At 35.0% G+C, this 15,727-nt stretch overlaps 2 protein-coding genes across 7 annotated transcripts in view; one reads left to right on the top strand and one right to left on the bottom strand.

Moving 5' to 3' along the window:
- The window catches only part of PIGK (phosphatidylinositol glycan anchor biosynthesis class K), a 120,810-nt gene extending 106,655 nt beyond the window's left edge, over positions 1 to 14,155 (top strand). The window contains exons 11-12 of one of the 5 annotated variants that reach the window (XM_087930043.1): positions 2,809 to 2,881; positions 7,663 to 8,377. In XM_087930043.1, the coding sequence (XP_087786169.1) occupies positions 2,809 to 2,881; positions 7,663 to 7,892 (303 nt within the window). In that variant the 3' untranslated portion in view covers positions 7,893 to 8,377. Of the gene's footprint in view, positions 1 to 2,808; positions 2,882 to 7,656; positions 8,378 to 13,908 lie in introns of those variants that run through there. The other 4 variants (XM_087930042.1, XM_087930046.1, XM_087930045.1 and 1 more) reach the window with 4 other exon arrangements.
- Positions 1 to 15,727, bottom strand: part of ST6GALNAC5 (ST6 N-acetylgalactosaminide alpha-2,6-sialyltransferase 5) — a 77,851-nt gene that overhangs the window by 6,914 nt on the left and 55,210 nt on the right. For both annotated transcript variants that reach the window (XM_026700112.2, XM_087930048.1), the window contains exon 3: positions 6,669 to 7,078. In XM_026700112.2, the coding sequence (XP_026555897.1) occupies positions 6,669 to 7,078 (410 nt within the window). The remainder of the gene's footprint in view (positions 1 to 6,668; positions 7,079 to 15,727) is intronic.

Below are 15,727 nucleotides of genomic sequence, written 5' to 3'. Positions count from 1 at the left end.
ACACATGGGCAGTCAACATTCAAAGTACTTCTACACCATGTAATAGGTTTAACTATATCCTTCTGGTTGTGAACAAATGTATTTAGTAATTGCATTTTTCATTCTAACATTGCAGCTGTTAGTGGTATTATATATCTGGGCAGTTACCTGAATAAGATTTGAGTGTAAACTGTGGGTTTGCATTAGTCCTACTAATTAAATGGGAAAGATAACTGTATCTGGTTAATGGAAGAATTAGCAGGTGAATACCCACTTTATGTCAGCACGGGGTATATTCAGGTTGAGTAGACTGATGGTGCAACAATGCAACAAAATTTCACATATTTGAAACATTTTTTGCTTAAGTATGGTGAGCAGCAGTTCCATCCAAGATAAAGAAATAATTGCAATGAATAGTCCTCCAAGGACTATTCAAATGCCAAGGACAGTTCAAATGCCTTGAAGCATTTCCATCAAGTTCATTTCTCGTTTCTCTTTCCTCTCTTTCCTACTTCAGCTACTTTTTTCTCTTCCCCATCTCTATTCATCCTATTTTTTTTCTCTTCATAATCTTTTGCTCCCCCCAACCCCCACAAGACAAGAGAGGGAATCTTTTGTGTGTGCTTATGTGAAGGGAAGCATGAAAGAAAAATGACTGCACATTCGGCTCAGTTAGGTTAAAAAAATGAGGCATCTTTCTAGACTATCAATGATTTTTTTTTGACCTAGCCTTTTATTTTTTTAAGAATAAACATATTGTACATACCTCATATACATAGTGTATATGTATTAACTTACTGGTAATGAAATCCTTCAGGCTGGATGGAGTTAGCAAATAGAAGTTAAAGTGGGAATATTTGGAATTCTACAGAATTTGTTTTCTCTCTGCTCTTCCTTTTGGAAAGGATACTTTAAAATTAATCTTTTTTTCAGAAACAAATTCTCAATCATTTTCCCAATAAGATTCTTGTTAAGTTTCTAGAGCTTGGGTAAACTGTGATGGGATATGTTGATCTCTCAAGGAGAGATACGTACATTATTTTTTTCTCTCTTAAATGGACCCACCCACCCGCTGAGATAAATAATTAATATTTATGTATGTAAAAGAAAGAAACCAGAATGTGTCTAAACTCATGTGTCAAATTCACATACATTATATTTGACTTATTTTGAATTCTGTTTGAAAAGCTCCGGGCTTAATTCCCACTGAAGTTTTGAACTTGGGCCTGAAAACTATCTTCCGTCTGTACTACTGTAATATGCTCATCATAGGGCTATCTTTGAAGACTATCTGGGAGCTACAGTTGGTACAGAATTAGGTGGCTTAGGGATTCTTCGGCATCCTTAGAGCCGCACATGTAACACCTCTGCTGTGTGAGCTTTATTGGGTATTGGTCTGCTTATGGGCCAAATTCAGAATGTTGTTCATGACCCCAGAGCCCTTTGTGGCCTCGGCTGAGATTACTTGAATGACTATTTTATCCCAATTACATCTATATGTCTCACTGGGTCATGCAAGGAAGGGAGCCCCATCAGTTAAAGAATTATGTCTGACAGGGTCTAGGAAGAAAGCCTGCTCTGCTGTTGCCCTCATCCCATGGAACATCTTGCCACTTTCAATTTATGAAAGTGATGTATGATTGATTTAATAATGAAGAGGAACCAATCACTAAATCTACAGATCCCTCCCTCCACGCATTTTTAAGGCAGAGTTAGTAGTAGCAAAAAGTAGGAAAAAAGCATGGGCTTAAAAGCTCATCAGCAACTGCTGATACCTTCAATAATATATTGAGACTGAAAGACTAACTTTGGAATTTGTAGTCTACCACAACATTCTTTATGCAATGAAGAAATTGCAACTTAATCTTTTTTTTTTCCTTGCAGCTGGCCTACCCAAAAACAACTGCTCCTCCAGTTGTAACCCAGATTATAGAAAGGGAGAGAATTCTTCTATTGTCAATTTGTCTATTTCTTTATAAATAAGCGAACAATAGAAAGAATACAGTATAGGGTTGCCTGGTTGAGGAACTAGACGAGGTCCCTTCCATATCTGTTATTCTGAATATGTTTGGAGGTGAGAACAAGTGCAAGTATAGGAGTACAAAGCCCCTTTTCTTTCATATTAATCTGAGCCCTCTTTCTTTCAAACCGGCCTTTCTAAGGCATTCAGATATAGTTTATTTTCTCCTCCTCCTCTCCTGGATCATACGTCAAAGAAATTAGGTGGCATAAGAAATAACATGATCTATAAATCCTATATTTTTCATAGCTTTATCTATCTGGCAATCAACAGGATGCTTCCATTTATGTTTCTTCTTGCAAGCACTTAACTGTACCTTAATCAGGGTTCCAAACCTCTAACTTTTAAAAGTCTGCTGGCCTGCTCTGAGCTCTTATTACAGCCCAAAGCAGTGTTTCTCAATCTTTGTACCTTTAAGATGTATGGACTTCAACTCCCAGGAGTCCCCAGCCAGGTTAAGAAACACTGGTCTAAATAGACTGCTTGTATTATGCTCAGGAATGCATGGTCTTTCTGAGGTATTTTCCACTTATAAGAAAACCTAGCTTTTCTCAAAGGCTCTGTGGGCCAGGATGTTGCTGGAGCTTGTATGGGATGGTTGGTAGGTAACTATGACTTTCACTGAGGCATCATCATTATCTACTGTTTTAAATATTCTTTATTTTACTATACTTTTATTCTGTTTACCACCTAGAATTCCTTTAGACAAATGAATGATACTTGTTTAATAAATAAATAATAATATGTCATCTCATGTATGATCAGGAGTCCAGGATTCCACTGATGATTAATTTTGTTGTTGTTTTCAGATAATTTTTTTCATAGCCGAAATCCAGTCAACCGTAGCTCCTGTTTTCCTGAAGCTGACATGCAATTCTCTAGGTATCAATTTTAAAGCCAACAAGCAAAGTAAAATAGTGCTGTCATCACACAGTACAGTAAAAAAGCTTAAATATACACCCGAAGGCTTACCCAGAAAACAGAATGCTTATAAAGTACTTACGTTTTTCACATTATGTAAATACTTCTCTAGATCTCTTAAGTAATCAGAACTGTGCATTTCATTTTATTACTGAGTGATATACTTCGTATTTTAATAGCACCTACCTAACCTGTGGGTTATCCCCCTAGTTATCATCCTTTTATACATATTTGGGATAAGATTGCTTCTACACAGACATTAGCATATCTGTGGCTGTCAGAAATATTTGGTAACAGAGAATATATATTACATAGCTGCGGAATGCCCTGTCTGTTTGTCTAACATCTAAGACAAAGCTGGTAAGAACTGGATTACTGGTTTCCTATAGCTTCAGCAGTTTGCTGAGCAATCTGACCCATTCTATGGATAGCTGACAGAAGAAAGCACATCACTAAACATCTATTTTAATAAAGGAGGGTAGGCTGGGAAATGATGGCTCTATATCTGCTAACTAGAAGACAGAGTATATAAAAAGGGCAGCACAGTTTTTGTTCATGTTTGACTGTTCTTGCTCTGAAAGCCTATGTTCATGGCCACTTTGAGACAATCATTCCATAAGCCTGGTTAATAACTGGCCTTAAGGAACAGTCCTCCTTTTCTCTAATAGAGAAGGTCTGGTTTAATACAAACCATGATCTTTGCACCAAAATCTGAGTGTAGGAGGGAGAAGAAACAAAAGAGACATTTGTTAAAGAGCATTTTGTTTCCAAGATTAATAAAACATGGCATAATCAAGAGGACCAGCTTAAGTATTATATGGTTCATTATGAGTAGCTAATTAAGATTTTGAGAGGGCTTTGAGGATTTTTTTAAAAAAAATTCTTTGGATTTTAAAAACATGAGAAGGCTTTAACTAAATGGCTTTTCCAAAGAATATAACAGGATAGGATGCAAAATATTAGTGAGAATAACAGTACACTGAAATGGAAAAGCAAACAACATTGTATTGAATTTATTTTTCTCTAAAACAAGTTCTTAATTTATACATAGATGTGTATGAGATACTTATCTTGTCATCATCTTTTTACTGCACAAAAATACCAATGAATATATAAGTAATAAAAATAATTCAATTCTTTGTTGTGGGGAAGAAATTCATTTCTAATGTTGTTTGCGGCCATACAGAGGGCCACTTATTAAACAAATTGATCTGGAGATCTCTTTGTAAGCCATAAATGGGCTCATAAATGGAGGTAAGTATCATAATAACTTCACTTTTTTTCAGTTGGAAGAATAAGATGAGTACTTCAGAGATATCTAATATATGAAAAAGAAAGCTTTATTGCTAAAATGGTCCAAGAATGCAATAAGTAGATATTATAAGTCACCAAATGACTGCACTGAGTCAATAAAGAAAAACCTACCAATTCTACTTTTTCAAAAATAGTGAATTGTTTTTATTCTGGTATATTATCTAAACTATGATTTAAACTCACCACCCACCTTCACACTATGCTATTCTAGAATTCTATTTATCAACTAACTGCATTCACTATATATTGATTTAGGTATTTAAAAGCTAAGGCAGAAATATGTTATTTGATTGCATCATTGTGCTATATTGGAAAAATTGTTATTTGACACCCAGAAATATTATAGGTTAATAAGTAGGAAAAAGATTCTGAACATTCTATAAAATCAGGAGATGTGTGGTGGCACCTTTTCCAAATAATGCATTTTATTAAAAGGCGCAAGGTTTGCTGATCTGCAACTCACTCCATCAGATACATAGAGTCACCAGAATGATGTAGGATTTAAAACAGGGGGAGAAGGTAAGGAAAGTAAGGTTGGTTATGCTATGCAGGGTACATGAGAGACTGGTGATAAATACTTTATCAATTATCAATTGTAATGTGTTACAAAATCAATGTATTTATTGAGATCTTCCAAGATTGTTTGAAACCTTTTGATATATGTTGATGAATCTTATCAACTTACCACTTAATTGTAGAAATAAATAAAGTATACAAGCATGGGCCTTCTTTCTGCCCAATGTCTTTAGCTTTTAAGAAAGATCACAAAAACTGAACATCACAAATTGTCATCTAAGCTCACAGCTCATACACATTATTAGTAAGTTACAGCCCATATCCTCCCCCGTTCTGCTGTGCTGCTTCATTGCAGTATGGGGCTGATCCTGAGAAAGCGTGAAGAGTATATATTCCAAGCAGGGTCACCAGCTAATGCAGACATCCATATGGGGGAACAGCAACACAAGAAAATACTAGATATGGAGGGTCACTTTAGTGATAATGCCAAAGGCATCTTTTCACACTCACTTGAACATTTTATCAATAAAGCCATATGGATACAAAAATATAAAATAATTAATAATATAGTGACAAATGATGGACCCCTCAGTTTGGATAGCAGTCAACAAAAATTACTGAAGATGAATTAAGGAGTTTTCAGAATACTAATGGTGTATATAATTTGACTAGATTAAAGCCTTTAGACATCTAGTTGCTGATGTCATGCAGGAAAAGAAAACTCAAAGCTGTGAATAGAATTATGATAGGAACATGAAAGGTAAGAAGCACAAAATATGGAAAAATATAGTGAAAGACAAATTGACTACTTCTTGACATTTTGGGCATCAGTGAATTAAAGAGGGACAAGAATTAGGCTGGAATTGGACATTTTCATTCAAAAGATCACAGTCATACTCAAGATATGAAAAGAAAGAAGGAATAACATACTTGCATAATTAGGGAGATTATATCAAGAATAGTATTTAGCTAAATGCATCAATGATGGAATATTATCTGTTAAGATATTGTAGACAATGTATAATTATGACATTGATAACCATATAAATTTATGCTCAAACCACCAATGCAGAAGTGAGATTGACAAGATTTATAATGAACTTCAATTTGAACATGCAAGATGTGGTTTGGACTGGCATGCCAAACTTGGGAATATTAGGGAGGAAATTATAATTGGACTATATGGCCTAGGAAACCAAAATTAAGTATTAGAATCATTTACTAGTTTCTGCCAATCAAATGACTGGCATGCTAACACAATTAGCATACAATTTGACTAGTTATTGGTGGAAGATTAAGACTAATAGAAGTAATATAAAGTTGGCTTATTTGATCAAAATTAAAATATGTTGTTATTTCTGGTAAATCTTACTGGAGGACTTTCTGATGATACCAGGACTGAAATGATTATGCTTTATGGATATTTGTTTATAGATAACAGATGGGATATGGGGTGAAAATTCATTGATTGTAAATTAGGATAAGGTGAACAGTTACTAAAATTGTTTAGTCTTATGATGAAGATTGGAAGTTACTTTATCTTTTTGCTTTTTCTCTACTATATTCTTTTTATTTGCTTTTTCTTTGCACCTTTCACTTTCTTTCTACTATTTTTTTAGTTTAATTGGACTGTACTATTTTAATTTAAAGTCTTTAATTAAAAATGGTTACATTTTAAAAAAAGAACCAGTCGAACTACACATCAATATCAAGAAAAGGGGCTTTAGCAGCCTTTGATATGTGTTAGTTAGGAAAAGTGCTATCAGATTTCTGGGGTTTTTTTTTTTTGCCACCATAGTCCAACAAGCCCTCTCCTACACTGCAAAGTGTTTCAAAATGAAAGCATATGCTTCTAATAATTGTCCTACCAATTACATGAATACCTTCATTATCTATTGTTGTAGAATTGTTTTCATACCTGTCTTTTCCAGTTTCTTGTTTGAAGAGGTCATCAAAATGAAGCATTTTGTGTCGAGATATCATATATACTTTTAACTGAGGTAGTATTTGATTCATCAGTTGCAAATTATTATAAATTAATCCCTTTCCATCTCTTCTCATGTACATGCTTGGGCCCCAGAAGATAAATACAGTTCCATGACTCATATTTAATAGTTCATTGCGATTTCGCAAAATTCTCTGGATACTGGAATGAGCTATAACGCGCAAGGTTGTCTTGTTTCCAACATCTTTTCCAAATCCACGTGTAGGTGCATCATTCATTCGTATTACACACTCTGTCTGATCGATCTTCTTTCCTTGATGGCTTCTCAAAAGGTGTCCAGAGCTTGTGACTAGAGCACAACTGGTACAATGCATTTTCAAAGGCTGTGGAGAAATAAATGTCTCAGTATACAAGCAAATATATATCTCAATACATATTCAAATTTTCCAAAATTGGGGGGGGGGGGAGATACTGCCAAGGTAATGGTAGAAAAAGAATAAACTAAACCCAAGTGATGGGCTTCCGATGTCATTATGAAAAATTAGTTCCCTTCATCTATCCATGATATCTCAGAAATGTATGAAGCCTGGCAAATTATTGCCAGTTTGCAGATATGTATTTTTCTTTACTAGGAAACTGAGAGAGCAGTTTCTGGCTTGCATGACTAAGGAGGGATTTTGAACTTGCAGCCCCGGGCTTCTAGCCTGGTGCCTTAACCATTTGGCCAAATTGGCTACAATAATTTCAAAAGCGTTTAAAATGGCAAATCGTAGCAATCTGATCCACATTCCCTACTTATAAAATCACTTAACCACTGTGACAGACATTGAATTTCAGCAAGATTGTTTATTTTTGCTTTTAAGTAAAACTTGGTATCTGCCAAAAAATTTATCTGTAGAGTGCAGTTATCTCCTTTCTCAATGAATTTATTCTATTCCATTTCACTTTCTTTTCTCTGGAGAACCAGCTCAAATAAAGCAAGGAGAGGAGGCAAAGAAGATGCATCATTTCGGAAGATTTGCAGGACAACTGAAGATCTGTTTCCTAGCCACACTCACATTCCCAGCACAGAAAGGAAGGAGGCGCAGGAAGTGGAAGCTGCTTGGAATAAAGTTGTCAGATAGGCTATCACAGGGGAATGAAAGAGAAGGGATGGTGAGACAAGAAAGGAGACAGACTGGGTGGCTGAATAACTAAGCTTAGAGGTATGAGGCAGTGAGAATAGACTTACTGGATTTCGTAGTATAGAAGTATGATATATGTTTTTAAAATGTGTTCTTTGAATGGGTGTCTGTAAAATTAGAAAAATATTAGGGAAGATGATGATGATCCAGAAGAAAGGAAACATTTGGAAATTGCAAACCCATCAAGAGAGATTTTGTTGGTTTCCATGTTACTAATTTAACAATTGCAGTGATTCACAACTGCAATTGTTGAGTTGCAGTTGTGCAACTTGTGCACAAAAGGATGTAAAATGGGGCAAAAATCTCTTAACAAATGTCTCGTTTAGCAACATAAATTTTGGGCTGAGTTGTGTTCCTAAGTCAAGGACTACCTGTGTTGCAAACATAAGTTGTAGGACATTTCAGAAAAAAATGCTTGATATGATTTGGAAATCTGGTTTGCTTTCCTTTGCTTTGAAGTAGGTATTTTGTTGAAATAAAAGATGATATTTTGAGTAATTTGCCTTTCTAAAAAAAGTGTTGGCTTGTGATAATAGAGTCTCTGACCACCTACAACTAATGCTAGTAATTTTGTGACACTATTTTGCTTGTTTGCTTGTATACTTAAGTCTTCAACCAAAGCAATTCCCTGAATAATCTTCTACTCAAATTAAGGCAGTAGTTGTTATCAGATTTACAAACTTTTTTCAGTATTAAAAGCTCAAGAGCCCCCAAAACATTGGGGATTCATGATTTAGATACATGAAGGATTGAATGAAAAGGAAGCATTGCATTAAAAAAAAGATCAATGACAAAAACATCATCTTTCAGCAACTTTTTAAAGGAACCAATGTGTTGCCTTCACTGATTTAGCTTCCTTTACTCTCAGCGGAGCTGTCATGTAGACCTAGATTAACCAGAATCAATTCTGATATTACTTTTAAAATTCCAAGATCCAACAGACAAAAAGTATGTGTCTGTGCGAACGAAACATGCAAAGAATTTAAAAACAGTACTTCTCAGTACGTGCTCAGCATTTTTAATATCAGAACTGAGCCGAGTAGTTTTTGTGCATTTAGATAGTAGGTAGGGAGATGATGAGATATAGATAGATAGATAGATAGATAGATAGATAGATAGATAGATAGATAGACAGATAGATAGATAGATGATAGATAGACAGATAAAAATAAGAGATATGATAGAGATAGTCAAATGTTGATACATATATAAACATTTATACATGTTTATGGATGGAATATAAAAACATGCAATGTTTTCTTTCAATATTAACATGAATTATCAGAATGCTAAACTCTGTTTAATATATCTCCCATCCCAAAAGTGACAGCAGTATAGACATAAGAAATGTCAAAAACATAAAAAAACATTTGAGTTATTAAGTCCGTGTGCCTTATAGTAAATGATATCAATAAAACTGTAATAGCTTTGTCAACTATGATGTCAGATTTTATAGCAGAAAATGGAATATCAAGTAAGCATTTAATCTTAAGAGAGGAATGATTCTTGGACCTTACAGAAAAGAATGTCACTGTGCTTCTATTGTGTTCTGGATTTAACTTCACTTTGTTTTAGTAACATAGGTCATGGAAACTGGAAATATTTCTAGAATAATGGAACATACAATAAGGATTGAAAGGAATTTACATAAGCCAAGGCTCTACCTAGAACAGAGTTCATTGTTATAGCTTCTCACATATGATCATCCAAGAAAGGCCACCACCTCCTGATATAATTTACTCCATTGTTGAGCTCTTATTGCAAGGGACTTTTTAATCTTTTCCATGTTCAACAAATATATATTTTCTTGTAGCTGAAATCAATTGTTTCTTGTTCCATCATTTAGAACCCCAAATAATTCTATCCTGTCTTCTATGTGACAGCTTTTCAGATATTTAAGACAAATCTGATTTTCTCCAGCTATAATATCTGATTCCTCCAAGCAATTTGTGTATTTTTTTTCCTTCCAGGCCAGGCTGATTTTTTTGGTTGTTCTCAATGGGATGTATAACCTACAATCTTGTTGGTGGCCTAAAATGCAGTACCTAAATTTAAATACAATATTCTGTGATCAGACCGACACCGAACAGAGAACAATTACTTTAAGTGTTTAAGTGAAATGAAGTTATGGAAAGCTTTTTTAATAGCTGTAATGGGCAGGAGTAACTCTGAAGTAGAGCTGGAAGAGATGTCATCAAGGCAAAGGGCAGAAGTGTAATTTGAAAAAAACATGTCAAGACATGATCTTCCTAGTTCCCTTGAACATAAAGAGAAGGAGGGAGAAACACATTCAGATATGCAAGATTCTTCTCCCTTATAATAAAAGCAGTACTAGTTTGCATGTCTTAGATTTCCTAGTTTGGTCTATTTTGGGGGGCTGTCAGTAACAATTCATACGTATATGAAACCAAATTTTAGATCATTTTCTGTGTCATTTAGTTTTCTGTATTATTTAAATTTTGAGGAAAGTATTATTTGATGTAAAGAATTATTTAATATATATCATTAGCATTATCTTTAACAAAAATAATATATTTCATCAAAATTACATACATAAACTTACATGCAAAGTAAAACCAATCCTTACTTAAAAGAATCTAAGTACTTGCTATAATGTGTACTTGTGTGCCCAGGCAGTTACACATTAACTTCTTTACTAAAAAAATAAGTCTGGTGAATGGAAAAAATACTATTATTTTTACAGATCAAATTAACTCGGGCCATGATAGAGGAAAATTGGGTATCATTTTCTGGTTTGATAGAATGGGGAGTGACTTTTAATGAAATTCTTTTGAGGTGCAAATTGAGATTATGAAAAATATTTGTAGCTCATCTGTCCAGTTCACAAACAAAGTAAGCATGTATTTTGATGAAAACATTTCAGAGAAGCAGTTAGGTCAATGAGGAACATTAGCTACATCCAAGGAAATGGTTGACTATTGACACTATGTATATTTATATGTATATTTCTAGAAACCTACACAGTGAAGACCAATCAATTATTTTTAATAATTGTAATCTTTGCAACTTCAATTTCTTATGCCACTGGTTTTTTTGTTTGGGAGCACTTACTATGCAAAGCCTTACTCTTGCACATTCAGCATGAAAAGTGTAGTCTTGTTAAAATACTGAATATTTTCGGCGTATGACAGGCGGCTCAATACTGTATGAAATTAGCTGCCATGATTTCCTGTGGCAGGAAATTATCTATGTGTCATTAGACACACAGTTAGCGTGTCTCCATATATTAATCTCATTTTTTAGGGATTTGACTGGGGAAAAAAAAGCTGGAGTCAGCATAATGACGTACCATTTAACTTTGCAGGAGAGACATATATATATGAAACTATTTTTTAAGAGTAAGTGTATCAAGATATAAATTAGCAATGATGCCTGGTTTTGCATTATGAAGCAGAAAGTAAGAGATTCATTGGCCTCTCTTGATACTACATTTACTTGTTTTCCTAACACTAAGAATTTAGGCATTCTTATGGTATCATTTTTGAGAGGTCAAACACACCTTCCCATATGTGATCTTAAATTATAATGTAATGAAAATTCCACTATAGGAGCACTTAATTTTTATTAAGGCAATCTGACATAAAAGTAAAATTTTCCAACCAGGCAGAACCTAACATCTTGAATAATCCCATAGATCCAGTTCTCTCATGATTTCCAAATAAACCTTCCTAAACTAGCAAGAAAATAATCCTTATATATTGAAATGTTCATGCCTTTGTGAACTAGGATTCTTAAAACAGTGCCCTCTCTCTCTCTGTATATATGTACATGTGTGCACGAATGCACTTATGCACACATCTTCAAGGCAGTTTTTGACACCTGGCAATTGCCTGGACCAATCGCTTCCGTTTTTGTGGCATGGATTTTCAGAAGTGGCTTGCCATTGCTTCCTTCCTAGGGCAGACAGAGAGTGACTGGCCCAAGATCTCTCTGCTGGCTTTGTGCCTTAAGTGGGAACTAGAACTCACTAGAAACACCCAGTCTTCTATCTTCTTACCTGTTTTTAAAAGCACATTTCACATGTTATTTTGAGGATTTTCAATGACAGAGTAAAGGTAAAATAGCTTGGAAAGGCAAAATGAAGTGTATTTTTTGTTTCCAAAAGAAGCATCAGTAGGCACCAGTACATTCCTTTAATGTGATTTGAAAGAAGCACATAAGACAGTTTTGTCCAAAATAATCTTGGCCTTTGAACAGTGAACCTATTTTCAGTGCATATACATGGGACTTTAAAGAGATTTATTTCAAACTACAAACACCCAATAATATAGCATCTGGGCTGTCCCAATTCAATAAGATTTTTTATTTTTAAAGTCCCCAAATTGATCACGTCCATCCAATTTCTGGGCAGCATTAAAAGCCTGTCATGCTTGAGAAGGATTGCAAGCTCACACTAAATGCTTTCCCCCCAAAAAACCATTGTTAGTTCTACCTTTCCTCTTTCTTCACTTTAAACCTCACACACTATACCAATTAGGGACATTGGAACTGTCATTCTTGACCAAGGTCACCAACGTAATTGATATGATTCTGTTAAAAAATAAGATTTAACATTCAACCAACCATTTAACATTTTGGTAAGATTTCCCACCCTCATTGAATTCACGGAATGCATTTTTATATAATCCAATTATTATTAATATGTGGTGACAACTACTCCGGATGCAGAGATTTCTTCAGTAAGTAAGGTTCTTCCTGATACTGCAATTAAGTCTTATATTGTTAAAAAAAGCTCTGAAATCATTACGAAATAATTCTAGCATGTGTGTTTCTTTGAAAGTAAGATATAAATAGATAGTTATTACTGTTGTATCCTCTTTATCTATTTTCTTCTGACTTTCCTGTGCAATGAAAAAACTGTCCTATTTATTTGGAGGCCCTACTTTAATCTGTCCCTTTTTTATGTAATAATTACACCTTATATCAAATAGTCTCTTTGCCTGTAAGAGAACTAACTCAAAACAAGAGACTTTTACCTCTAATGTGTGAAAAGAAAACTGGGTGATGAAATGACCTGTTCTTCAGATGCAAAACTATAACCACAGAAATGTTTACAACCTCAGAATGTACACCAGGTTATAAGACACATCTCTTCTTATGTCTTTAACTGAATTGGTAAACCATTTCCTTAAATAAGTTCAGAATGAAATAAAGTCACTAACTCTGTCCCTCCTTCCCAAAAAGCAAGCAAAACGTTTCTTTTCCTGTCCTTTATATCCTTTTCCTGAGCTTTATTTCCTTTTTGGGAAGGTGATGGTGACACAAGTTTATTTGTAGCTATGCCATCTCACATAATTATTTTTAACCATTAATCGATGGATCGAATGGATTCTCCATGAAGGTACTCCGGACTAAGTTTATTGAGACTTCTGTTGACAAGAAACAACATTGCTTTGTCTTTTGAGTTATTATTTTGTGGTGCTAAGCAATAGGTTTCCATACATAAATGATAAGAGAAAAGATATAAGCAAACCAGCAGAAGGAAAATATATTTCAAAAAGCCAACATTTTCATTTAATTCCTAGCCAAAGGCAACATAAGGTATTTTATGCCAGCAGATCCCAGACTGTTGCTCTAGTACAGGGACTAAAGTGGACAGGGAGAGGAGATTAAATAATTATCAGTTTGGCAAATTTTCTATTTTTCCCTCCAAATTAAGCAATCAATGGTTTTATTATGCCAGCATTACAATATAATAGAAAATCTTCTTATTGAGCTCTGCCTCAATGAAAATTTAAATCTTTGTGTTTATCATTGCACTAGGGGCGTATTATACCCTACTCGCCAAAAATGAATCCTAAATTCCCTCCTAGAGCATTTCTTCTAGAAAAACAGACCCTTGAAGTCTCTATCCTGTTGAAGTCCTTTGCAGCTCCAGACAGACCAATTAACAAGGGAATTAGTAAGCTAAACGGGCCTTCCTTTTTTTGTTTGCAATGCTGTGCAACTTACATAAAGATGACATTTTTAAAGTTCATGCAGACCTATGGTCTTCTTTTCTCCAACAGCCTTAAGCACTCAGCATGAATAAGGTAACATCTGCATGGACATTTTTTCAACATGGGTTCTCCTTGCAAAGAAGTTATCTCCCACAGGTCACCTAGCAGGTGGAAGACATCTTGCTGAGCAAGAAATGGAGCTTGAAATAGAAGAATTGTGCCAGCTATAAAACAGCTTCATTTGCTACTTTTCTCCCACTGTTTAAAGGTTTTAGCTCCACTATGAATAAAAGATATCAAACCTATTACATATATACATACATACATGATGAAGTACTTTTTCAGCCTCAAAGGTCGCAAATACATCACTTCCATGCCTGTGTATTTACATCCACTGTACACTTTTTATGTGGCAGCAGAGTTCACGTGGTGAGTAGGCATATTAATTTTAACATATGATTAAATTAATTTTCATTTTTGTCTTGATTCTGCCACATCCCTTTCATGGTCTTCTCCCTGCTTGTCTTGTGGTGTGCAGCCCCATGTCTACCACACAAAGACCTAGTCTGTTTGCTAGCCTGAAAAAAAAAAATCAACAATCATGTTTTAAATAATAATTTTATGTTAATACCGTACCTAAATAATATTCTCTGAGATAATGAGACTGCAAATGTGGGCAAACATTGAGGCTCCATTCTCTTCCAGTCCTATGCCATGGCAGGTCATCTAAGTGGCTACACAATTGATTGGTATCTAGAGATGATCTCAAGGGTGTAGGACACAATGAGGATTCGGGGAAGCCAGGGATTGTCAGGCTAGAGCTGGTAGTTACATATATGTATACCCAGGGGTGGGATTCCACCGGTATAACAACCAGTTCGGTGATTGCATATTCTGCGCACATGCTCCACATTTTAAAAAGCCATACTTACCTTCGACTGAAGCCTCTGTGAATAAAACAGCTGAAGTGCGCCAAACCGCCCTGTCGTGCCAATCAGCTGTGCTCTAAACAAAGGAAATAAAGGACAGGAAAGAGCAAGGGCGGGTGGGTGGGCCCACATGCTCGTCACAGGAAACCATTTCAGCGCCAGCTGATCATCAGAACAAGGGGTTTGCCCAAACCGGTAGAATCCCACGACTGTGTAGAGCAATAGTTTGTCTTCATCTCCCATGTACTATGCCATAAATATTGATTTATTTGTGGGATAAACAAGAAAAAGAAGCAAGGAATTTAAATCACAATGGATACATGAGATATTTGCACTTTTATTGGCAACAGGCAATTAACTTGCTTCATTCTTGGATGGCATATTCTTTTCTAGCCAAGATATGTCTAGGATACTTTCAGTAAGTCTAAGCTGAATGATCAAGTGATCTATGATTTAAAGTAAAATCCTGGATAGGGCAACAGCTATGAATACTGTGCCCCTATTAGACTTTATAATATCTGAAAAAATGCTTGCTAACTTACAATTCAATGGAAATGGGATATTTCCCAGGTAGCTTGCCATGCAGCTTATTTCTGTCTACTTGTCAATGGAAGCAGGTAAAAACATAGGCTTCAAAGTTGTTTATACAGTTAAAAAGGCAAATCAAATGGAATATTTTGTTAGTTCAGAACCTTTCAAAAGCTTTCATGGGAGAAGGAGAATACATAATACTAACAAAGTATGATTTGGGGACATACCAATGTGAATAATAGGCACAGTCTTCTGTTGGTGAGTTTTGAGACTACCACAAGGAAATATTCTTGTTTAAATTCTTAACATTAGAAGAGAATATGTATATAGCTCAGGAGTCCTTGGTGCTCTCTGAACTTAATTATTATCTAAAGGCTTTGCCTGCCATCCGTAGGTTAACAAATTAGCAAGTTATTTCTTTTTAAACA

This window comes from Pseudonaja textilis, chromosome 3 (genome assembly GCF_049901715.1).
Source record: "Pseudonaja textilis isolate UNSWEBS1 chromosome 3, rPseTex1.2, whole genome shotgun sequence".
Lineage (NCBI taxonomy): Eukaryota > Metazoa > Chordata > Lepidosauria > Squamata > Elapidae > Pseudonaja > Pseudonaja textilis.
This window is presented reverse-complemented; position numbering and strand designations above follow the sequence as displayed.